Genomic DNA, 25,023 nt, shown 5'->3' on the forward strand with positions numbered 1-25,023 from the left:
CCCACCCAGGCTCCCGCCGCTGAGCTCTGCCAGGGTCACGCAGCCACCTAGACGCCCTGCTTTTTAAGAGCTTGGTTTTCCCATCTGAGCCTCCATTTTCTCACCTGTGAGATGGAAGTTACTTTCCCTAACCCACACAGCCCTTTGCCTGAGACTCTTCCCTACCTCTCTCTCTCTCTCTCTCTCTCTCCACCCTTTCCTTCAACTAGGACAAATCGGCTGAAGCTCCACTTATCCCAGGACGATCCAACCTTCTCCCTGGAAACTAGTTTTCTCTCTCTCCTAGCCTGATTTTAGGTGGCTGGGCAGCCAAGGTAGGGGGGTGCCCCCTGATCCGGGGGTGGGGTGGGGGTGGGGTCTGACCCTCCCACAGCAGACCTCCCAGCAGAGGCAGGGGGGGGGCACAGCAGGGAGCCCCCTTCCCCTCGGCCAGCTACCACACAGTGGGGCGCTGGGTGGTTCCAGTCTGTTTGTGGGGTGAGTGGGCAGCATCTGGGGAAAGGGAGAGAGTGGGCAGTACGACAGATAGAGAGAGAAAGGAGGAAGTATCAGAGTCAGAGAGGGGAGGGAAGAGGTCCAGGAGAAAGGGAGAGAGTGGGTGAGAGTGGGCCAGGGAGGAGAGCAGGGGAGGCGCGCCATGTGTGGAGTGTGTGGGGGAAGAAGAGAGGAGAGAGGGAGCGGAGGGACCTGGAGAGGAAGGAAAGGAAGGCGCAGTGGAGAACGAGGAGGAGCGAGCTGGGGGCGGAGACCAGGAAGTGGGTGCGAGGTGTGGGCGTGGGCGCTGTGCTCCTCTCCATCCCCGCTGGGAAGCGGGCGCGGAGCCCTCGCAGGCAAAGGACCGATTCGAGCCGGCACCGCGGCGGAGCCCCCTTCGGCGACAGCAGCCCCAGGTAACTCGGTCGCCGCCTGCCCGCGGGGCCTGGGCTCCGGGTGGGTCCCAGGCGGGCACCTGCTCGGGTTTCCCCAAGGCTGTCCTGCCCGCCACCCGGGTTTGAGCCCCAGCCCTGCGGCTCGCTGGTTGTGCGTGACCTTGGGCTAGCGCGAGCCTCAGCCTCGGTCCACGGTGCGCGCAGGGTCAGGTGTTCGTCCCCTCCGCCGCGTGGGGGAGGATCTGCAAAGTCCACTTGCTCGAAACAGTCCCTGGTTCGTCCCCTGCTTTGGTGGAGGCGTTGGAATATGAAGTGACTCTGTGTTTAAGGGAAGCCGGCAGCGGGCCAGGGGCAGGCGAGGAGGGGTCCCCAGCTCTCGGCGCGCCCTCTCCCTCTTGGGCTGCTGGCCCGATGCCAAGTGCCCTGGGAGTCAGGACAGGGGCGCTCCGCGGCTGGGAGTCAGGACAGGGGCGCTCCGCGGCTAGGAGTCAGGACAGGAGGACAAGGGCGCTCCGCGCTGGGAGTCAGGACAGGGACGCTCCGCGGCTGGGAGTCAGGACAGGAGGACAAGGGCGCTCCGCGCTGGGAGTCAGGACAGGCGGGCTCCGCGGCTGGGAGTCAGGACAGGGGCGCTCCGCGGCTGGGAGTCAGGACAGGCGGGCTCCGCGGCTGGGAGTCAGGACAGGCGGGCTCCGCGCTGGGAGTCAGGACAGGAGGACAAGGGCACTCTGCGCTGGGAGTCAGGACAGGGGCGCTCCGCGCTGGGAGTCAGGACAGGGGCGCTCCGCGGCTGGGAGTCAGGACAGGGGCGCTCCGCGGCTGGGAGTCAGGACAGGGGCGCTCCGCGCTGGGAGCTGGCCCCACTCTGGAAGCCGTCATCCTGTCACTTGGGGCCCCAGAGTCCAGGTTCCCTTTGCCTCCCTGAAACCCACCTGTCATCACCAGGTCCTCTCTGGTGGCCTTTGCTAGAGACGGTCAGTGGCCCCACTGGGCATGAAGCAGGACCTAGGGAATGGGGGGGGGGAGGGTAGGAGCCCCCCACTCCCAACCCAGACCTACATCCTGCTGGCGAAGACATGAAATCTGTGAGGTGGCACTTGGTGCCCTGTGGACGCCTGGTTTTGTCTTGGAGCCCCAGTCTCTCAGTTTGTGACAGGAAGTTACGAATTCCTACCCACTAATGAGTTCCCCGTGGGTTATGGAAGGCAATCAGATGGATCCATACTGTCCTCTCTGGCCCTGAGATATGCCGGGAACTGGATAGCATGAGAAAATAACACTTCGCCAGGCCTGCTGTGCTATGTATACAGCGGTGCCTACAGCCATCTCAACCATCCTGGGAAGCTGACGCCAAGGAACCCCAATTTCCAGATGAGGGCAACGGGGCTCACGGGGGTCCAAGGTCTCCACAGGGTCACACTGGTACCAGGTGCCTGGGCTGGGAGTGGCCCCAGGTCTGCCTGGCTTCAGGCTGCTCCAGCAGTCCCACGCCAGCTGCCAATATGACCGTGAGAGGTGTCTAGCACTGGGCTGGGCCCCTGGCAGTGCCAACCCAATCAGCACGGATGTCTTGCCCCACATATAACAGGCAGAGCTGCCACCTCATCGTTGGAGATACTGAGTCTGGAGGCTTGGTGGTGGGGTTGGGCTGCCTTTGCCAAGTGGTTTCTCAAGGGGTCAGGGAGGAAGGCAGGCCACGCAACACCACAGAGGAACCAGAGACCAGGCTCAGTCACCCCGTGTGCCAGCTCCTCTTCCTTCCTCGGCCACCTGTCCGCGTTAAACCCCAGCTCCGTTAAAACCCGGCCTAGGCTGCTTCTCCCGGCTTCCTGGACCCTTTCTGTCCTCCGTCCTCCCTGATGACTAACGGAACCGACCCGCCCAGATGATGCTTCTGAGGGGACAAGAAGACCAGCGGTGGTCCACCTCCACCAGTGCCCCCGGAGAAAGGGAAACAGGATCAAGGCCCAATCCCAAGGATTTAGCTCCGTCCTGGGGAGGAAATCCCTGATGGTGGAAAATGGGTGGCCTGACAGGCAAGAGAGGTTTCTTTGCCAAAAAAATGTTTTAAAAGAAGAAGAGAGGACATCCAAACCAAACAATGGGAATATGGAAAGGGCTCTTTCTTTTTTTTTTTTTTTTTTTTCCCCTGAAGCTGGAAACAAGGAGAGACAGTCAGACAGACTCCCGCATGCGCGGGACCGGGATCCACCCGGCACGCCCACCAGGGGCGACGCTCTGCCCACCAGGGGGCGATGCTCTGCCCCTCCGGGGCGTCGCTCTGTCGCGACCAGAGCCACTCTAGCGCCTGGGGCAGAGGCCAAGGAGCCATCCCCAGCGCCCAGGCCATCTTTGCTCCAATGGAGCCTTGGCTGCGGGAGGGGAAGAGAGAGACAGAGAGGAAGGAGGGGGAGGTGGAGAAGCAAATGGGCGCTTCTCCTATGCGCCCTGGCCGGGAATCGAACCTGGGCCCCCCACAAGCCAGGCCGATGCTCTACCGCTGAGCCAACCGGCCAGGGCCAAGGGCTCTTTCAAACGCAAACATATTCATCAACGATCAGAGAGGGCCTCAGTGTCCAACAAGAGGGATCCATCAAGTCACGAGGCACCTGTGTCGCCGCTAAAAATGGAGCGTGTTTAATGAGTGCAGACGTGCTGACGCATGTGCTTAGAGACGGTGGGGTCACAAATTGGCGGCAAGCACTTTTGAAAAAAGACTGGAAGGAAATGAGTCAAAGAGTGTTAACAATCTTTGCCAGTGGGGGGCGGCATTATGGGAGGTTTGTTCCTCGACTCTTTAGAATTTCCAGACTCTCCAGAGCTTAGGCAGTGAGCATACGCTTTAATAATGAGTGGACATAGAACTGTCTGGCTTCTAAGGACACTATAACCCGCTCACTCCCACCTTCTTCTGGCCAGCACCCAAGGCAGGGCTGGCACATGGACACTTGTCAGTGAGAGGGCCCTCCCCCCCCCCTGTGTTGAGGCCCGGCTGGCTCCTTGGGGGGAAGAGGAATTCTAAATTATTAATATCTGACATCCGTTGTGTTCTTACCACGTGCTCATGATAACCCTGTGAGGAAGAGACTAGCAGTACCCCTGTATTACAGAGAAGAACCCGAGAGAAAGGTACGCTCAGCGGCTCGCTCAGCCCCGTGTCTCATACGGGTCAACCCCAAGCCGTCTAAATCCAGAGCCTCCACCTCTGACCAGAGTCAGGAGGGTCAACAGATGCAATTAGCTGGCATGGACGCGCCTAGCGCAGAAACCCTGGGGGAAGCGGCCCATCTCTGCACTCTACAGGTGAGCCCGGTGTGCCACGCTCTGTGCTGGGTGCAGGGGACGGAAGGGTCACAGGGGCCCTCTCCACAGAGGGGTGGGGAGAGTCCCATGTAAACAGTGCCCTCAGAGCTTTGAGGGAGGGGGGCGGTTTAGGAAAATGTAGGAGTTTAGAGGTGGAAGGGGTGAAGGCTCCCAGGAGGGCTGATACCAGAAATGGCTCAAGAAGGATTAGCAGGAATTCACCAGGTGAGCAAGAGATGTTAGAACAGTGGTTCTCTCAATTGTGGACCGTTTTTCTCCCAGGACACATGTGTCAATGTTTGGGGGTACTTTTTTATTGTCACAGCTGGGATGCAGGGGGGGACGACATCTAGTGGGTCCAGTCCAGGGATGTGGCTACACATCCCGCCAGTGCCCAGACAGCGTCCCCCCACGCCCAAACAACAAAGAAGTATCCTGTCCCCAAATGTCAACAGCGCTGAGGCTGAGAAAGCCCAGGTCCAAAGAGAAGGGGGTTCCTGACCAGGGATCAGCCAGGCAAGGCAGTGACAGGCGCTGGGCGCCCAGAGCCGGTGACCCCACACCTGGTGGCTGCCCTCCGCACTGCCGCTCTGCCCCCACCAGCAACCGGCCTGGTCTCTTTTTTAAACACCATAAAAAACCTTAGAGATATATAAATAATTCACATCCCAAAAAACTCACCCGCTTCAAGTGTACGGGTAGATCTGCTTTTAGAGTTGTGCGACCATCATCACCACTATCCAATTCCAGAACACCTTCCTCACCCCAAAAGGAGACTTTGTATACACTGGCTGTGACTCCCTGCCCGCCCCCTCCTCCCGCCCAAGGCCAGGCAACCACTAATCCACTTTCTGCCCCTAGAGATGGACCTATTCAGGACAGTTCGCAGCAATGGAATCACACCACACGTGGCCTTCTGTGTCTGGCTTCTCATGAAGCATAATGTATCCCATGGTCCATCCACGTTGTAGCAGGTGTCTGTACCTCATTACTTTTATGGCCAAAGTGACATTCCTCTGTATACGTTTCCCCCCATTTTATTCACCCACTCATCAGCTGATGGGCACTGGGATGTTCCGCTCTTCTGGCCGCCGTGGACGTTGCTACGTGGGCTTTTGCAGGGATGCCTACCTTCGTTTCCCGCCCGAGAGTGGGACTGCTGGGTCCCGTGGTCACTCCGCTGAACCTTCCCAGGGACAGCCAGATGGTTTCCCACAGTGGCCGCACGGCTTTACATTTCCCAGCGGCAGGTGAGGGTCCCAGCTTTTCCATACACCCCCCTCCCCCTCGGCCGCCAGTCACCCAGCTTTAGGAGTCGAGCCGTCCTGGTGGGTGTGAGGTGGTGTAGGTGTGGTATCAATCCGCATCCCCCTAATGGCTAATGAATTTGAACATCCTTCCGGCTGCTTGTACTCAGAACAAGCTACTCAGATCAGAGTCATCTTTTAAAACGTTGTTGTGTTAATCCCCTCGCTTAGACCAAAATGCCATCCCACCTACAAGGCGGCGTGTCGCCAGGCGCTGCCCGCATGGGCTGCATCTCTCCTTGCTCACTCTGCTCCGGCCGCCCAGGCCCGGAAGCGGCAGGCTGGTCCTCCCCCCGGGGCCTTGGCAGGGGCTGCTGCCTCTGCCCCTCACCGTGCGCACAGCCTCTCCCGGGCGGGCGGGTCTACACAGGCCGCCCCGCGCTCTCAGCCTGGAGGGTCAGCCCCCCCAGCCCTTTCCAGCACGTTTCAGGCCTCCTTTGGAACGCTTTTCTCTTACTATCTATCTGATAAGAGCCGGGAGAACTGGGCCCCAGACGTGACTCCACCTCTCCTCACGGTGTGAACGTGGGGAAGCCACTGCTCCATCCGAGAACCAGCCGGGGGCGCGCTGGCAGCTCTCCCGGGGCGGCTCTGACTCAACCGGCCTTTGTTCTGGCTTCTCTGGGTGCCAGCGCTGCCGGGAGGGTGTGGGCCCCGCGCCGCGGCAGCGAGAGAGGTGGCCGGGGCCAGGTCGGTCACGGATCGGAGCGGGCAGAGTGGCTGCTTATCGCCAGCCTCGGGGGGGACAGTCTCTGGGAGCAGACTGCGGCCCTGACCTGGCGCCCGGCCTCCGGGAACAGCAGAAAGAACTGTCGGCGGCTCGAGGAAGGACGGGGCACCTCGGTCACTCTCAGCTCCGGAACTGCCCGGTTATCCCGGGAAAATGATCTTCTTCTCACCTCAAACCCTCTCTGAGCGCGTGGAGCGTTCAAGGGAGGACGAAACTGGGCGGCTGGGACACAGGGGCGAGCTGGGAGCAGGGCCGGGAGACCCAGGGTGCTGCTGCGGAGGCAGGTCCCGAGTCCCGGCCGGCGCTGACCCATCACGTGGCGTTCACACCCACTGGGCCCTCCGTCCACGCGGGGCGCTGTTCCTCGCAGCACTGAGTCAGACCACCGCCCCCTCCGCCCACCCGCGAGGCCTCTGGCGCAGGGACGCCACGCTGCCGCCCACACCGCTGCAGAGAGCAGCAACGGGGCCGGAGAGGGACCCAGGGAGCCGGTTCTGGAGGCGTCTTGCTCTTCCCCTCCACACTCCTCTCGGGATTCCTAGCCCCCTTTCACAGGAAGGGGAAACGGGCCGAAAGCGATGTCGCCTGGCGACCGTGCCTCCCTGGCGAGAAGCAGAGCTAGGCTAGGCGCAAGGCCAGCCAGCTGTGGTGGGAGCCCTTCTCCCCACGGGGGGCTGGAGGCTGAGGTGAGGGTGGGGGGGGGGCGGACAGGCCTCCTGACCAAACACAGCCCCGTCTGGTCCCCGTCTGGTCCCCGCAGGGCTGCGCACCAGCGGGCACGCACGCGCTGTGCCGGATGCAGACCCGCGTTTGCTCGCAGGGCTCGTGTCGTCCGTCCCCCCCCCCCCCCCCGCGCCTTGCACCCCCATCTGGTGGCCTTGGGCGCCTTCTCTCACAGGAAGGGGGGCCTGAGTTCCAGCCTCTCTGAGGAAAGATCAGAGGATAGCCGTGGGGAAGGGAGGGGTGTTGACTGAGGAACCAGTGGCTTCACACCACCCTCTGACCTCCACCCTGCATCCCCCCGTTCTACAGACGGGAAAACTGAGCGGCGGAGAGCTTCCGGCTGCCTGGGAGGGGGGCGGGGCAGGCAGCCCTGGGGGCCTGAGGCCGCCCGGGTGGTCTCAAACAGCCGTGGGCACAAGCCAGTCCGCCTCTCCGACAAGGAGAGGGTGGGCTGGGCTTCTCAGGGGGCAGCAGCGCCTACCAGGGCTTCAGTCACACTGGCTGTGTTCTCATGCCATGTGTCTTCAGGGTGACCTACGGAGGGAAACTGATCCTGGCGGGTTTTGTCATGATAAAACAATTCCTTTTGCAATAAATTCCATCACTTTAAAGAAAAATAATAAGAAAAAAAAAAAAAAGAACGACTCTCATGGGTTTGGCAAAAATCACGGAGCCGGGGACATGGAGTGAGGTTTGGGAAACAGGAAGTGTGGGGCAGGCACGTCCTCCGGAGTTGGAAACAGAGCCCTTCCCGACTCGGAGCAGCTGTGCGGCCCCGGCCCGGGCATGCGACCTCCCTGGCCACAGCTGCTTTGATCCCAGTTCCCCTTGAGACCAGGAAGTCTGTGGGATCAGCTGCCTGGGTAGTGCTCTGCCTGCCCCAGGGGGTTCTCCTGCGGACTCACAAGGAGCTGCTGCGTGTGTGGCGGGGCCACGGATGCGGGTGCGGGGCGGGCAGGGAGGGGCGGCATGAAGTAGCCCGCGTGGGGTGACGTTCCCGGCAAGGGCTAGCTGTTTGCTGCTGCTGCTATCGTTAAGGTGACAAGGTGACCCGGCGGCTGCAGGGCTTGTGCCTGGAAGAGCAAGCTATACTTTGCTGGAAGGGCAAAACCTTCCCAGAGTGAGGTGGGGCGGGATAGGAGGGGTGAGAAACGGAGGAAAGAAGTTACAGGGTTGGCGGGCAGCTCGTGGGACTGCTGCTGCTGCTGACGAGGTGCGGTGGCGGTGATGAGGTGGGGTGGTGGCAATGATAATGACAGCAGTCACCGTGCGGGCTGTGGGAGTAGTGAGGAAGGCCATGACAATGGCAATGACAGCGATGAGTCCCCGCGCACGGCCTGGGGGCTGTCACCGTAGCTACGCAGAGACCCGGCGACCAGGAGCACTGTAGGGCTGCCCGGAAAGGGGACTTGTTCTTTGGGGCCTCGAGCTCTTTGGAAACCCACAGAAATCTCTGTGAACTCACACAGGCATCTACCAGATCTAAAGCGCAGAAAGGAAACCACAGAGTTGCAAGTAAAACATGTTTAACTGAATATCCAAATATACCACCGTGACAGCCTGTTATACTAAGTAGCCACGTACAAATTCTGTTTTCTGTGGAACTGCCTGTATTGCCACATATTTGTTATGCAGTAGGGTGAGGACTCCAAAAGAAGGAGTGTGCAGGGCTCTATACCTACTGGCGGGTTCTCTGTACTACAGTTAGCCCCCCCACACACTGGAGGGGTGCGCAGAGATCAGGGCTGACTCTCTGGGGGGGGCTGCAGAGAGAGGTTCCTGAACACCAGGTGGCCACTGACTTCTGTTCCTACCCACATCTCTCCCACTTCACTACTTCAGGGGTCATGACCCCTTCCCTCCTACCGCCTCCACACACACACACACACACACACACACACACACACACACACAGCTGCTGGCGGAAACCTCTGAGATTCTAAACCCATCTCCTCGCTTTTCTGCTGAGGAAATTGGGGGGCATAAAACTTGTTAGAGGTAATCCAGCAACTCACAGCCACACGGGGGACTCAAACCCCGGCCCAGATTCCCAGCCCAGTGCCCTTTCTGCCCAGCCCGTGCCCCCTGGGCAGCTCTGCCCCCGCCCCCAGTGGCAGAGGGTTGGGCCCCGCAGCCGACATTGGCAACTAGGGTCTCATTTCCCCCCAGAACCACCAAGCAGAATTTTCGCTGGGCCCAGTCCAAACCCGGCCCTGAAAACCCCGTCCCCACGCCTTTCCCTCTGCGGCCAGCAGCCCACGGCTGGCGGTGGACTTTGGCCAAGACGCAAAATACCATAAATCTCAATTTGCTCATCTATAAAATCGAGGTGACTCGTGGTGTCTGCGCAACAGGCTGCTGCCGAGATTAAACGGGAGAAAGCATTCGGGGCACTTAGCACGCCGCCTGACGCTTGCGAGGTGCCTGGCAAATGGAACGTCGCATTGTTAGGATGGTTGTTTCCGATGTGCATTTAGTCAGTCCGGTGAGTGCTCACCGAGCCCCCTGCAGGGTGTGTCCGGGTGGAGCCCGGCCCTCTCAACGCTCACATTCCCACGGGGAGAGAGGAGCTCTGCCCGGCAGAGGGCCCCGCGGGGGAACGCGACGGAGGGTGGTCTCATTCGGGGGCGGACAAGGGCCCCTCGGCAGAACTGATGTCCACACCACGACGTGAGCGTCCAGGTCAGCAGCAGACCTCGGGCGGAGCCCCAACCTGGGGCGCCAGCAGGCCCGGGGCGCAGGAGCAAGGTCGGGTGGCCAGGTACCCACGGGAGCCTGGTGGTACGGCCGGAGGTCAGGGAGGTGGAGCCCAGATGCAGAGCAACCTGTGAGCCAAGAGGAAAGTGGAACAGGGCAGCACGGGCAGACAGACGGACACGGGCTGGGGGTGAGCGATTCCAGAGAGCAGGGGAGGCCAGTGGAGAGCAGTCACAGAGGTGCAGGCAGGAGACGCCGCCAGCCTTGCCGAGGGGTGGGGTGTAGGGATGAGGACACTACAGGAGTCCAGGCAGGAGACGCCGCCGGCCTTGCCGAGGGGTGGGGTGTAGGGATGAGGACCCTACAGGAGTCCAGGCAGGAGACGCCGCCGGCCTTGCCGAGGGGTGGGGTGCAGGGATGAGGACCCTACAGGAGTCCAGGCAAGAGACGCCGCCGGCCTTGCCAAGGGGTGGGGTGCAGGGATGAGGACCCTACAGGAGGCGAGGCCGATGCCTGAGTGCTGAGCCTGAGCACCCAGCTGCATGACAGGGAGGCGGGGCGGGGGGAGGGGGAGAGTCAGGGGACCCCCACATCTGGAATAGGCAAACCCACAGAACCAGAAAGCAGGCTGGTGATGGCTAGGAAGTGCGGAAAGAGGGGCTGGGAACTTACTGGGGGTGGAATTTCCTTTTGGGGGGATGAAAATGTTTTGGTACCAGATAGAGACGGTGTGGTTGCCCAACATTGGAGATGGACTGACTGCTGCCGAACGGTATCTTTTAAAACGGTTAGTTATGTGACTTTTACCGCAGTTTTTAAAAATGAAAGGGAGGTAGAGATGTTCTCAGACAAACAGTAACCAAGGGATCTGTCATCACCACCGTCCGGGAATGAACTGGACCAGGTGCCCGTGTGCAGGGACTTCCGGAGGGTGGGGCGGGGTGCAGGTGTGGCTATAGACACTCAGAGATGGTGGAACCAGGTCTGGTTTCAGAGCCCGCCTGCCTCTTTACCAGCTGTGTGGCCTTGGACCAGTGACTTAACCTCTCGGAACCTGAGTTTCACTTTCTGTCAAATGGAAATAATGACGATCTCTGCCTCGCGGAGATAAGCAATTATCTGTGTGCGCTCGGCAAGCAGAAGCAGTCGGTGTCCCGGTCTCCTTCTGCCTGACTGGGGTGCCACGGTGATGACATCATCACAGAAAAGGGCCTGCTCAGGGCTGGTGGGTTCACATCTGAGGGGCGGCTGGGGCCCTTCCCAACCTGGACCCAGAATAGCAGCAACCGAAACCTGCCCCAAACTCCAGACAACACTCGCCTCTGAGCCGGTGCAGAGGGGCTGCAGCCAGGGGCTTGGAACAAGGTGAACTTGGGGACATAAGCAAAAACCTGTCCCTGGCTTTGGGCCCCCCGGTGGCTCAGAAGAAATGCTGGGTCCAAAGCTCGGACCACTGGGAAGCCAGGCTTTTCTCGTGAACAGCGCCAAACCAGAAGTCCCTCACTGTCTTGCAAGGCCTTTACCGAGTGTCTGGCCCACCACGCAAGGCCTTTGTCACGTATCTAGCCCGCCGCGGGGAAGGAGTTACAAATCTGTAACCACGAAGATGAAAGGCGTGCTGATATTGCGAAGGAGGAGGTGTTCTGGGTGCCAGAGCACGGAGAGTCCTGCCGCTTCTCCGAGAAGCCCGAGGGCGGCTTGCTTTCTCTACAGGGAAAGCTGAGTGCACAAGCTGCCCTGCCCACTCGCATCCCGGCTGCTGGGATCCACCTGGGATTCCCGGCAGGAGCAGAGCTCCCGAGGGGCTGCTGCTGGGCCCCTGCAGCCCCAGGTCCCTGGGCCATGCAGAACGGCCCATTGGAGGGAAAGTGCGGAGAGGTTATGGCTCATGAAGATGAGAAGCTGCGCCCCTGGGACCCAGTGACATGGTGATGACCGGGGCGGTCAGCAGGGCTGGCTCTCGCCTCCCCCCTGGATGCCACGCCCAGCCCCTGAGGCACAGCAGGTGAGCAGGACCTAGCTACCCCTCTGCACCTTCTAATCATATCGCCCTCCCTGTGCTCACACCGGCCTTCACCCTGCCTCCCCTCCACCTGGGCAGGGACGGGGGGGTGAAAACGCACCATCTCCGCTTCCAAGGGGCCGTTCTCCCTGTCTGGAACCTGCTTGTCCCCATCTTCACTGAGTTAGCTCCCTCCTCTCAAATAGCCCCTCCTCGGGAAGCCTCAGCATGCCCCAGACCAGGTCCAGTCCCCTGTTGTACACTGTGTGCGTCCCCGTCACATAACTCTTAATTCAAGTGCCATGAAATGAGCAGCTCTGCAGGGAGCTCCCTCTCCACTGGCTCCCTCCCGGCTCCCCCACTGGCTCCCCCACCGTCCACCCGGCTCCCCCACCGTCCACCCGGCTCCCCGGCCCCCCCACCGTCCACCCGGCTCCCCCACCGTCCGTCCGGCCCCCCCACCGTCCACCCGGCCCCCCCACCGTCCACCCGGCTCCCCCACCGTCCGTCCGGCTCCCCCACCGTCCGTCCGGCCCCCCTACCGTCCGCCCGGCCCCCCCACCGTCCGTCCGGCTCCCCCACCGTCCGTCCGGCTCCCCCACCACCTGTCCGGCTCCCTCACCATCCGGCTTCCCCACCACCTGTCCGGCTCCCCCACCGTCCACCGGGCTCCCCCACCGTCCGTCCGGCTCCCCCACCGTCCGTCCGGCTCCCCCACCGTCCATCCGGTTCCCCCACCATAAGAGAAGCTCCAAGGTGTGTGTGCCGTGCTCACCGCTGCTGCAGCCCCAGAACCCTGCGTGGTGTCTGCACGCAGAGGGCATGCAACAAATATGGACGTTGCAGACTTACAATAAGGTCACATCCCAATAAACCACCTTTAAGTTGAAAACACTGCAACTCAAACATGCATTTAACGCCACACTGCAGAGTGTCGGCTGTTTGCCCCCGCGGTCGTGTCGTGGTCGCAGTTGTGGGGCTGACCCTGGGCTGCGCTCGCAGCCGCTGTCCAGCATGTGGAGAGTGTGCTGACCTGCATGGCTAACCCAAGAACAAACAGATCAAAGTCCCAAATTGAAGAATGATTTCTACTGAATGCGTGTCGCTTTTGAACCATCTTGAAGTTCGGGAGCAGGGGACCTTCTGTAACAATTTTATAATATCATCATAAATGACACAACCCCACACACACCAGGCGCTGCTGCTTGTGCATTCACCATGCGTTTTCACACCTGCCAAGTGAAGGAGGACTTATTACTCCCGTTTTACAGACGAGGAAACCGAGGCTCGGAGAGCTCACAGTGGCGTGCTCAAGGTCACGTGCTATGGCGTGACAGCGCCGGAATCAGAACCCAGATCCAGCCAATGCCCGAGTCCCCGCTTCCAGCCCCTGGGGCTCCCCTCTGGGTGACAGTTTTTGCAGAACACGGATCCAGCCCCCTACTTCTCAGGACCACCCACCAGCCCTCCCATAGGTGCCTGGTACACAGTGTTGTCTGAGGAATAGCGCTGTCTTTTCCTGCTGTAAGTTAACTGCCTGGAAAATCAGATTCACCCTCCAGGCTGAGTGAGAAACCCCATCAAAGGAGACTTAAGCGATTCCCCTGAATTGCTGGCCGCTTGTGCAATTGCCGGCTCGCTGAGGACCATGTCTGGGTTCGGGTACTTAAACCTGAAAGGGCACTTCATCTCCCTCCCCAGTGAGAAGAGGAAAGAAAGGCTGGACGTAGTTTGATGAAACCGGATGGGGACGTGACGCCAGCCCCAGACCGGTTCTCTTCTGCGTGGCCTCGCCCTCCAGCTGGCAAAGAGAACGTTCCAACAGTGGCATTTTTTCTGGGATTTCGTGGGTGAGCAGCAGTGAGAGGGGGAGTTGGGGCCTCGGGTAGACCTGGATTTGACTCCAAGTGACGCTCCTGCTGGGGGGGTGACCCTGGCCCCAGCATGTCCTTGTTTGCTTTGCTGCTGGGTAGCAGGACCCAGGAAGGAAATGGCATTCCAGATCCCCCACCCACCGCAAGCCAGTTCCCGGGGAGACACACTCGGATGGTGAATCACCAGGGACCCCTCCAGGAGGAGAGTTTTCCTGGGGCCCTGAGAACTCAGAATTCTACCCAGTGGGGTTAAGGAGGTCACCCCAGAAAGCACAAGCCTCAGCAGCCAGAGGTGGTGCAAGTGGGAGGTAGAAGTGAATGAGGATGGAGCAAGTGCCTCTGGGGGACTTCCTGGAAGAGGAGACCTAAGAGGTCAGGTCCTTAGGAAGAATGAGGGCTCACGGAATAGGATGTGCAAAGGCAAGAGTCATATGGGCCTGGTACTTTCAAAACCAGGAGGAAGCCCTGGCCGGTTGGCTCAGTGGTAGAGCGTCGGCCTGGCGTGCGGGGGACCCGGGTTCGATTCCCGGCCAGGGCACATAGGAGAAGCGGCCATTTGCTTCTCCACCCCCCCCTTCCTCTGTCTCTCTCTTCCCCTCCCGCAGCCAAGGCTCCATTGGAGCAAAGATGGCCCGGGCGCTGGGGATGGCTCCTTGGCCTCTGCCCCAGGCGCTAGAGTGGCTCTGGTCTTGGCAGAGCATCGCCCCCTGGTGGGCAGAGCGTCGCCCCCTGGTGAGTGTGCGTGCCGGGTGGATCCCGGTTGGGCGCATGTGGGAGTCTGTCTGACTGTCCCTCCCCGTTTCCAGCTTCAGAAAAATACAAAAAAAAAAAAGGAAAAACCAGGAGGAATTCAGTGCCACCAGAACTGTGTTTCTCACAGCCTCGTCCTGGCACACTACAGGGCGCTCGGCAGGCAGAGGCTGAGGCTCAGACTGAGACAGAACCAGGGCACGGAGAACCCCGAATGCCACGCCCCAGACCTCTACTTAGAGACACCAAGGCTAGTCCTGGCTCATGGGCAGAACAGACTCCCCTCACAGAGCTCGCACAGTGGGCTTCACGCACCTGCGTGAGCCTCAGGCGCATGTGACACACTCGGCTGCGGCTGCCCTTGAGGGCCACGTGGTCAGCGCGGCCTCCACGAGACACGGGACGGGGGAGACGCTGGGCCGGCCGCGGTCCTGTGCTCTGGCCGCCTGTGCTAGGTGAGGGCTGTAGGTAAATGTCAGGAGCCTCCCCGGGGGGCCATCGATCCTCCAGAAAGTGCCCTTTCCGAGGCCGTGACGGCAGAGATGTGAGGAAGGAGTGCAGTGCGCACAGCGGCAGGCAGCCTCCGTGGCCAGCGTCAGACAGGCGGGCGGGGCCGGAGCCGGTTAGAAGCCCGTTATCATGAATTCCATCTAATTCTCTCTCTCTCTCTCAGCCCCCTCACACACATGGCGGGGGAGGGATAATTATTGAATCGGCACGGACAGTTGGGTAAGAGCTAATGTACCCTGTATTGGTTTTTCAACTTTTTATGTGCTTCAAATTTTTCACTAACAAAATATTGAGGAAAATAAGTTCATTTTCCCATATGCAGTCAGACATAGTAACCAGGTCCACCGTGTCCTGAGGTGAGCCCCTCAGGTTTCCAAAGGGGCTGTACCCACGCGCCCCCATACACCCGCACACTTGGAGAACCTCTCCCAGTATATAGACAACAGGAAATGATGGATGGATAGATGGATGGATGGATGGACAGATGGACGGATGGACAGACGGATGGATGGATGGACGGATGGATGGACGGACTGACCAGTGGATAGGGAGGTGGAGAGAGGTGGGCTAGATTCAGCCCCTGCTGGGGGGCAGACCTGGAGCCATGTTAACAGCAGGTGCAGCAGGTGCCAACAGTATAAGCAGGTACACAGCGCAGTGGGCGGTGCCCCTGCCCCTGGCGTGCGGGCAGGCAGGTGGCGGTATTTGAGCTGGGCCCCGGAAGGGGAGGAGGGGAGTGGACATGGGGCTCCAGGTGCAGGAGACGGCAAAGGCAGCCGTGAGCCCCGCTGCATCTGGGGCAAGGCCCGGCTCCCTGAACGGCAAAGTGCCCTGGCACAAAGCCAGCTGGAGGACAGGCCGAGGTCTGACCCGAGGACTGGCATGTCGGCAGTGGGAGCTGAGTCTGAGGCCAGGCGCTCCAGCCTCTCACGAGGGCCTGATGTCACCTGGCCTCTCTGAGCCTCCCTCGCTCTTCTCAACTGATAAACGGAGCTGTGACTCATGGGCTGCTGCGAGGGTTCCCTAACGACGTGCGTGACGCCGCCTTGCCCAGGACTGTGCTAGCAGACGGCTGTGCCGTGATTCGCTGAACCGTCGCCCCGCTGACAGATGCTCGGGGGGTGTCCTTCTTTTCACTTCTTTGCACAACAGTAGTCAGACTGCCACAGCCCCCCCAGGTCCCCAGGAGGGCGAGGTAGATCTGACCGACCTGGGAGGGTGTCCATTACATAATGAGAATTTATAAATGGACTCAGGAAAAGAAGTTGCTAAGTAACATGTACAGTGTGTATGAAACAGTCCTGTGTCAACGTAGAGGTGCAGAGAGAGGAGGGAGGTCTCTATCGCCCCCCATGGTCAGCAAGAGGCACCTCCCGGGCATGAGGGCTTAGGTGCCTGACGCCCAATAGCTGGCCCTTCCAGGACACCTCAGGACACACGGTTGACTGCAGCAAGCCTGTCATTGCTTTGCACGTTTGAAAGGCAAGGTCAAGGAAGTGTGCTTCTGTTAGCTGTGACGGTGACAAAGACGATCTTGGGGGTGCCGTGGCCCTCTAGGGCAATCCTTCTGTCTAGGGGGCATGGGGTGGGTGATGCTGTTCCGTGCCAAAGGGCACCAGACACCCGTGGCACTGGGGCTGTGGCTCAGAAACACAACATATGTGGTTCTCATTTGAAAAAGGAACCACCACTGTTCCGGTCATCACTGTGACCCCAGCATCTGCAACGGCATTTAGCACATTGGAGGTTCTGAAAAAAATATTTGCCCAATAGAACAGAGGAAGGGGAGGGAGAGAAAGAAAGAAGGAAGGAAGGAAGGAGAGAGGGAGGGAGAGAGAGAGAGAAGTAAGAAGGAGGAATTAATTTCTAATTATACGAGACGCTGGCTCATTCAGTTTGGAAAACCCCCAAACATGAACTAAACTGCTGGCCCAGTGCCAAAATACCTGTAACACTGGAGCAGTTAAGGAAACTCAGAGAATATTTTGATCAGAAATAAGGATTCTCAAAAAAAAACAAAAACAAAAAAACCAAACCCTCACTGCTACCATCCCCAAAGTTAATTGAGTGTGGTGGTGAGAGCCATGCTGCTTGGGCTATTTATGTAATGAAAAGATCTTCTAAAAATAGTACCCAGAGGCACAGCTTGCCGGGTGGCTGAGCCAGCCAGAGCAGCCGAAGGTGACCAGGAGCCGTGACCCCTGCACCAACACAGTGGTTAAGGGTAAATGATGCTTCTCACATTCAGGGCGCAGAACCACTGCAGGCAAGAGCCTGGGAGAGGCTCCAGTTACACCTCACGGAGACGGGAGAGCTTTCGAGAGGTGCCGCTGTCGGCCAGACTTCAGCACGCCCCCAGATCCCGGGAGACTGGGGGTGCTGGGGGCCTCAGGAGCAGCTCCCGGGCACACAGCAGGGCCTCGGATTGGTTTGCATTCGTTGGGGTCGTAGAGTATCACCACCACTGGGAGGGCATCTGTGAGATTGAAGCAAGGGGCGTTGCGTGTGCAGCTGTTCTACTGAAGTGACGTTTGTGGTGGGACAGGAGAAAGAAAGGCAGAGGGGGAGGAAAGGACTGGGCCCAGCCAAATACCCACGATAGGGGGACAACAGGCAAACTGTGGCCAGCCCCCCCCCCCCAGCCCCGTCCCCTGGCCCTGTGGACTATCACACCGCCATTAGAAAGACTGTGTGGCCCTGGCCGGTTGGCTCAGTGATAGAGCGTCGGCCTGGCGTGCAGAAGTCCCAGGTTCGATTCCCGGCCAGGGCACACAGGAGAGGTGCCCATCTGCTCTCCACCTCTCCCCCTCTCCTTCCTCTCTGTCTCTCTCTTCCCCTCCCGCAGGGGAGGCTCCATTGGAGCAAAGATGGCCCGGGCGCTGGGGATGGCTCCTTGGCCTCTGCCCCAGGCGCTAGAGTGGCTCTGGTCGCAACAGAGCGACGCCCCGGAGGGGCAGAGCATCGCCCCCTGGTGGGCAGAGCGACACCCCCTGGTGGGCGTGCCGGGTGGATCCCGGTCGGGCGCATGCGGGAGTCTGTCTGACTGTCTCTCCCCGTTTCCAGCTTCAGAAAAATACAAAAAAAAAAAAAAAAAAGAAAGAAAGACTGTGTGAGTTCTGGACCAGCAGACCTGGGTGTGGGATCCCATGTGATGCAAAACAAGAAAAGATTTAGATAGAAGTTCAGAGTAGGTGTTGGTTGGGGTGCAGTTAGGCAACGATGACCACAGGAAATCTGGCCCTCTGCCTGCTTTTGGGCTGCCTGTGAGCTAAGAATGGTTTCCACATTTCTCAATAGTTTGGAAATAGTTGTACAGAGTTGGAGCATATATATAGAAAACTATTTTTGTGGCACGTGAAAACTGTGAGAAACTCAAATGTCTGTGTCCATAGTAAAGTCTTCTGGGAGCACAGCTGTGCCCGCTCGTGTGCCCGTCATCCGGGGAGGCGCCGTGCCCTCCGCAGCGTCAGAATCGAGGCGCTGCCGTAAGATCCTGCCGGATGCAGAGCAGAACACGTCTTCCTGAAAAGGTTCACCAGCCCTGGTTCAGAGCACGATGACGTTTGGAAAACACCAGTCAGTTGTTGGACTCTGTTCTCGGCACTGTATCAAAGAAAATTCGATACAGTTGCTTATTTAATTGTTCATCTTATGATCTATCCATCAGACTTTCAGTGCCTACCTGGGGGGCCAGGCTTGGGGAACCAGCACTGAACCAGCAGACACAGCCCGTCTCGGGGAGCTTGGGGCTTGTGTCTAGCTCTTTCCTTCTCCACTGTTAACAGTCCCTCCGATCATACCCCACAGGGTGACAGGTGGCCCCGCCCCTTGCACCCCGCCTCCCTTCCTCCGCCCACTGCCTGTCCTGACTGCCTCAGTGTCTCCTGCGAACAGGCACCCAGACTGGCCCCAGGGAGCCTCCTGGGAGCTCGCAAAGAGGTTGAGGTCTAGGACGATTCATCTTGAATCAGGTCACGATCTCAAATCGGTTCACACTGGTGATCTGGTTTCAAAGTGCTCAACGCCCAACCTTGACATTTTTCAGCTCCCGCTCTCCAGTGGTCCCCGGATGGAGACGCCGCGGTCCCTGACCCCTGTCCCGTGGATGGGAACGGCCGTCAGCTATGGAGAAGGATGTGAACATGTCTCCCCGTGATCCCTTCCGCAGAAACCCAAAGCCCCACCTCCAGACGCACGCCCAGTGCATCAGTCCCTACGCAGAACCCGGGGAGAGGAGACTCGCCCCCGCCCCCGGAGGGAGCCGGCCTGGCAGGGGCTGATCTGAGGACTGGGGTGCAAAGCACCAACGTTGCCTCTCCTCCATCCACGCTCACACCTGACGCCTCCAGGAGACCGCTGTATTTATTTCTAGAAAAACAGCACCGAGTCGGTCACTGTAGCCTCGCCGTGTCTGGACGTTTCCTCTCGGCTCTGCTGGGCGGCCGGGAGCTCGGTGGTGGGCACGCTGGACACACTGGAGAGCCGGAAGGGAAGCCGCCTGGGGCCGCGGGCAGAGGAAGGGGCCTCGGGGTCCCAGGATGGAGCACAGGAACGCCTGTCTGGACTCCACGGCGTTAAAGGTCATCCTCGGCACGGTCCTCGCTGTCCTCATTGTCATCACGGTGGCTGGCAACGTGGTCGTCTGCCTGGCCGTGGGTCTGAGCCGCCGGCTCCGCAGCCTGACCAACTGCTTCATCGTGTCCTTGGCCATCACCGACCTGCTCCTCGGCCTCCTGGTGCTGCCCTTCTCCGCCTACGCCCAGCTGTCCTGCGAGTGGGTGTTCAGCTCTGCCTTCTGCAACGTCTACACCAGCCTGGACGTGATGCTCTGCACGGCCTCCATCCTCAACCTCTTCACCATCAGCCTGGACCGCTACTGCGCCATCACCCACCCCCTGCGCTACCCCGTGCTGGTCACCCCGGTCCGGGTGGGCATCTCCCTGGTCTTAATTTGGGTCATCTCCATCACCCTGTCCTTCCTGCCTATCCACCTGGGGTGGAACGGCCGGAACGAGACCAGCGGGGCCGACGGAAGCGTCTGCAAAGTCCAGGTCAACTTGGTGTACGGCTTGGTGGACGGGCTGGTCACCTTCTACGTGCCTCTGCTGGTCATGTGCGTCACCTATTACCGCATCTTCAAGATCGCCCGGGATCAGGCCGCGAGAATCAATCAGGTCGGCGGCTGGAGGGCAGCCACCGTCAGGGAGCACAAAGCCACGGTGACGCTGGCCACCGTGATGGGGGTCTTCATCGTCTGCTGGTTCCCCTACTTCACCGTGTTTGTCTACCGTGGGGTGAGCGGGGACGGTGCCATTAACGGCGTCTTGGAAGCCGTCGTCCTGTGGCTGGGCTACGCCAACTCGGCCCTGAACCCCATCCTGTACGCCGCGCTGAACAGAGACTTCCGCAGGGCGTACCAGCAGCTCTTGCCCTGCAAGTCTGCCGGCCCCAACGCCCACGACGCTTCTCTGAGGTCTGAAGGCTCTCAGCTCTGCCGGATTCAAGACCGAGAACCCAGGCTGCTCCGGGAGGGGAGTGGGGGAGAGAGCACGGCGCCCCGGGGAGCCGCAGACAGGTAAGGGCCCTGCCTCTCCGTGCCTGGGACGGGGCACCCGGGGGAGGTCCCACCAATGCTGACCATTGAGGGAGCCACTGAGTGGGAGGTGCTGGCACTCCCACAAGCACTTTGCAAACCTCCTGTTGTGCCGTCTTCCCCATAGCACCCCCGAGGTGAAACGTTCTACCTCCACTCTAAAAGGACAGCAGCTTGGCCAGGGCCACATAGCTGGGACCTGCACGGAGGTCCCCAACCCCAGAACGTGTAGGCCCTTTGTTCTTGCGGTCGGATCCTGACAATCCTAAGTCCTAAGTGAGAGGCCCAAGTCGGCCCCTTAGCTGGCAGTCGTAAGTGCCCACTGAAACCCTGCAGGGCGGCCCTCAGAGGGTCATGCACGGGTGCGGATGCATGAGGGTGAAATGAGGAACCCCGCCTGCCCACTGAACAGCTACTTGCGATGTACCGGCTCTCACACAGGGGCATGCAGGTCAGAGGAGAGAGAAGTGGCCGAGCTGGGAAGGCAGGGGCTTGGCATCGTATGCTAGGTCTCAGGGGGAGGTAGAGGGGTTAGAAGCAAGGAGGGGTGACCCAGGCAGCTCTGTGCTTTGGAAAGAGGGCTCTGGTTGCCCCCTAAGATGTGAACAAGAAGGACAAAGGGCCATCAGTGTAGGGGGCTGTGTCACTGGTCTGTTAACGAGGAGACGAGAAGAGAGCAGAATCTAGGAGGCTGTGAACAAAATAAGCTTGGGAACCCTGGATGGTTGGGGTGCCGGAGACTTAAGAGAAAGGGTGCCCTGGGGTCCATCGCCAAGGGGTACTCAGGCTGCAGAGAGAAACAGGATCAGGTTGAGACTGAGATCCACCAGTGACCAAGCCAACGCAGGGCGTTAAAGTGGAAACTGCGCCAGGAGCACTAGGAGCGTAGGCGGCACTCCACGGAGAGGAAGGTCTGGGGGAGCCGTCAGAGGAGTGGGCGACAGGGTGCTGGCAGGACACCTGGCACACAGGTGTGCTCGTAAGTGACCCTTCCCTTTCTCCTCCGCGGGCCATGCCTGTGCCCCCAGAGTGCTGGTCTGTGTGACTCGTTCATTCATTCATTCACAAACATTCATCAGCTTCCCACCACATGCTGAGGATGGTGCTGACCATCAGGGACGTAGAAATTTATTTGAGCAAATCCCTGCCTCCCTCGGGCCTCAGGTTCCTCATCTCATAGAGTGCGGGGTCTGTCCTCACACAGCCTGCCCCGCCTCCCTCCCAGAGTTGCCTGAAGTGTCCCTGAGTTTAGGGGTGCCACCTGGCTCTGCGACCCCAATGCACACGTTTGTTTGCAAGCACTGAGTTCCGGTCTCAAGAAAAGCTTGGCTGGACACCACAGACCCACACACCAGCTGGGCTCTGGGCTCTGCGAATCGCGATGTGGAAACACTGTCTGACTAGACCCTGAGCCTCATGTCCCCTCTAGTCCTTGCAGCGGCCAGGTGTGCAGTGTGCCCCCCATCGACGCGGGTCTGGGCCCTCCACCCCTGCACTGCTAGCCTCCTGCACCCAGCCCCCGTCTGGCCTCCCAACCTCGGGATTCTCCCTCTCAGTCCGTCCCCCAAGCCGCCGAGGTCTCTCTCCAGGGGGCAGGTCTGGAGGTTCATACATGGCCCTGGTGGGTAAGGTGCCCACCGTGCCCGGCCACACTCCCGCGCTCAGGAAGGAGCCCTGGGTACAAAGCTGGTCTAGTGCACAAAGTGGGGTGTGGCCCCTCGAGGTGCCAGCGCCACCCAGTCTAGTCCTGCCCGCCACTTCCTCCTGCTCTTACCAGCCTGGCCTCCGGGCGGGCAGGCTGCTCTACCCCCATCCTCAGGGAAACACTCAGTAAGCGCTTAACAAGAGCTAGCTCCCACCGGGCGCTGTGAGCTGCCAGTTTTACAGCGTTGCCCTTGTTTTTGTGTATTCCTCATTCTGGGAGGGCATCCGCTCCCCACCCCTGGGCCAGATTCTCAGGGTGCCAAGGAAGTTACAGCCAGGCCCCCGCCCCACGCCGCCAGTCACGCCACCTGTAGCTGCTCGGCCTACAGCTAAGGAGCAGCCTGGCCGTGGTTCAGTGCCACGCATGCCCAGGACGGTACCGCAGCGTGCTGAGCACCAGGTGAGGCGACACCCGGCCCAGGCAGCCTGTCCCAGGGAGCAGACCCGAGAGCTGAGCCTCGAATGCGGGTGGAAAAGACCCAGCTGTCCAGGGTGGCGGCGGACCCTTTAGACGGGTGGCCTTGTTCCATTCTGCGCACAACCCCATCAAGTTGTCTCCACTTTAGAGATGGGAAAACTGAGGCCCGGAGAGGTTAATTCACTTGCCCAAGTGACACAGCTAGTGAGTCAGCCAAGGCCGAGCTCTGAGCATCAGCAGAAATAGCAGCCCTCAGTCCTGACTGTCCTGTGGGTGCCCGGCACACTGCGGGGTGCGAGTGTCCCCTGCCCTCCTGGTCCTCGCGGCCACCGTGGCTGAGGGGCTCGGAGGACGCCGTGCCCGCCTGAGTCACTACAGCGGCGGTGGAGCACCCCGGGGAAGCGGTGGTGGAGGGCTTTGTCAGAGCGGGTGGGGACCCAGCCGGAGGGCCTCGCACAAGGAGGGGCCTGGGGTGGGGGTACAGGAGGCCAAGAATAAACAGAGGTGGATTTCCCCACCGAAGCTGCCAGGGCCAGTGGGACCATAGGGCCAGCTCCTGGCTTCCCTGAGGCCCACAGCATGGTCTTCCTGCTGTTCGTCTGGGGACAAAAGCCAGTGTCGTCAACCTGGCTGAGATCCCTCATCCCTCCTGAGGGGACGGGGGTGTCTGCTTGAACAGAGGGTTCCAAGGGACCGATCTGGGTCTGCCCCTTGACCCCCGCTGGCCTCCTTCACCCCTGACCCCCGCTGGCCTCCTTCACCCCTGACCCCCGCTGGCCTCCTTCACCCCTGACCCCGCTGGCCTCCTTCACCCCTGACCCCCACTGGCCTCCTTCACCCCTGACCCCCGCTGCCCTGGCCTCCTTCACCCCTGACCCTGCTGGCCTCCTTCACCCTTGACCCCCGCTGCCCTGGCCTCCTTCACCCCTGACCCCTGCTGCCCTGGCCTCCTTCACCCCTGACCCCCGCTGGCCTCCTTCACCCCTGACCCCCGCTGGCCTGGCCTCCTTCACCCCTGACCCCCGCTGCCTCCTTCACCCCTGACCCCCGCTGGCCTCCTTCACCCCTGACCCCTGCTGGCCTCCTTCACCCCTGACCCCGCTGGTCTCCTTCACCCCTGACCCCCGCTGGCCTCCTTCACCCCTGACCCCCGCTGCCCTGGCCTCCTTCACCCCTGACCCCTGCTGCCCTGGCCTCCTTCACCCCTGACCCCGCTGGCCTCCTTCACCCCTGACCCCCGCTGCCCTGGCCTCCTTCACCCCTGACCCCTGCTTCCCTGGCCTCCTTCACCCCTGACCCCCGCTGGCCTCCTTCACCCCTGACCCCCGCTGGCCTCCTTCACCCCGACCCCCGCTGGCCTCCTTCACCCCTGACCCCCGCTGCCCTGGCCTCCTTCACCCCTGACCCCCGCTGCCCTGGCCTCCTTCACCCCTGACCCCTGCTGCCCTGGCCTCCTTCACCCCTGACCCCCGCTGGCCTCCTTCACCCCTGACCCCCGCTGCCTCCTTCACCCCTGACCCCTGCTGCCTCCTTCACCCCTGACCCCCGCTGGCCTCCTTCACCCCTGACCCCTGCTGCCTCCTTCACCCCTGACCCCCGCTGCCTCCTTCACCCCTGACCCCCGCTGGCCTCCTTCACCCCTGACCCCCGCTGCCTCCTTCACCCCTGACCCCCGCTGCCTCCTTCACCCCTGACCCCCGCTGCCTCCTTCACCCCTGCTGCCCTGGCCTCCTTCACCCCTGACCCCCGCTGCCCTGGCAGCCTCCCCTCCCGCCCCTCGGACACCCAGCCCCCGCCGCTCCCCTGCCAGTAAGCTAGGCTTCCGCGGCTGCTCGGTGCTCATTGCCAGGGCTGCCGTAACTGACGACCGTGAACCTGGTGGCTGAAAACACACACGCTCATTCCCTCACGGCTCAGGAGGCCGAGAGTCTGAGATCAAGGCGTTGGGAGGTCTGGCTCCCTCTGGGGGCACCGGGGCAGAATCTGTGTCCCTGTCTTTTCTGGTTTCTGGGGGCCACCTGTGCTCCGTGGCTCACATCCCCTTCCTTCCTCGCACACCCCCGACCCCTTGCCTCCATCCTCACAGCTTCTCTGTACACAGGTCTCCCCCTGCCTCCCTCTTACGGTAGGGCGCCTATAATGACATTTGAGGCCCGTAGGCTAATCCAGGGCCACCTCCCCATCCTACATGCCTCAGTGTCATCACATCTGCCAAGTCCCTTTTCCCACGGAAGGTGACGTTCCAGGTTCCAGCGATGAGGGTGAGGACCTCTCGGGAGGGCTGCGTTCAGCTGCCACACGTCCCAGCTCCTTAGCCTGTCATGAGAGGCCCTTCAGGATTGGGTCCCTGACCACATCCTGCCCCCCCCCGGCCCCCAGCCACCTGCCACCCCTCTGCCCTGGCCAAACAAACCACTCAGAGCCCACTCATCCACAAGCGCTCAGCAAGGACTTGCTCTACGCCCGCACTGTTTGGGGCCCAGCCGTGAGCAAAGGGGAGGCCCCCGTCTCTGAAGGACGTGATTCTAGAGCAGAGGCTCTCG

General features: G+C 60.7%; 1 protein-coding gene across 2 annotated transcripts in view; it reads left to right on the plus strand.

Annotated features, from left to right (window-relative positions):
• Nucleotides 1-686: 686 nt before the first annotated feature.
• Nucleotides 687-25,023, plus strand: part of HRH2 (histamine receptor H2) — a 41,274-nt gene continuing 16,937 nt past the window's right edge. Inside the window, exons 1-2 of one of the 2 annotated variants that reach the window (XR_010751991.1) lie at nucleotides 687-890; nucleotides 18,811-20,340. Coding sequence is in view for 1 of the 2 variants with exons in the window: in XM_066387957.1 (XP_066244054.1) it covers nucleotides 19,304-20,340 (1,037 nt within the window). In the remaining variant the exon portion in view is untranslated. The remainder of the gene's footprint in view (nucleotides 891-18,810; nucleotides 20,341-25,023) is intronic. The other variant, XM_066387957.1, reaches the window with a different exon arrangement.

The sequence above is a fragment of the Saccopteryx leptura genome, chromosome 6, assembly GCF_036850995.1.
Source record: "Saccopteryx leptura isolate mSacLep1 chromosome 6, mSacLep1_pri_phased_curated, whole genome shotgun sequence".
Classification (NCBI taxonomy): Eukaryota; Metazoa; Chordata; class Mammalia; order Chiroptera; family Emballonuridae; genus Saccopteryx; species Saccopteryx leptura.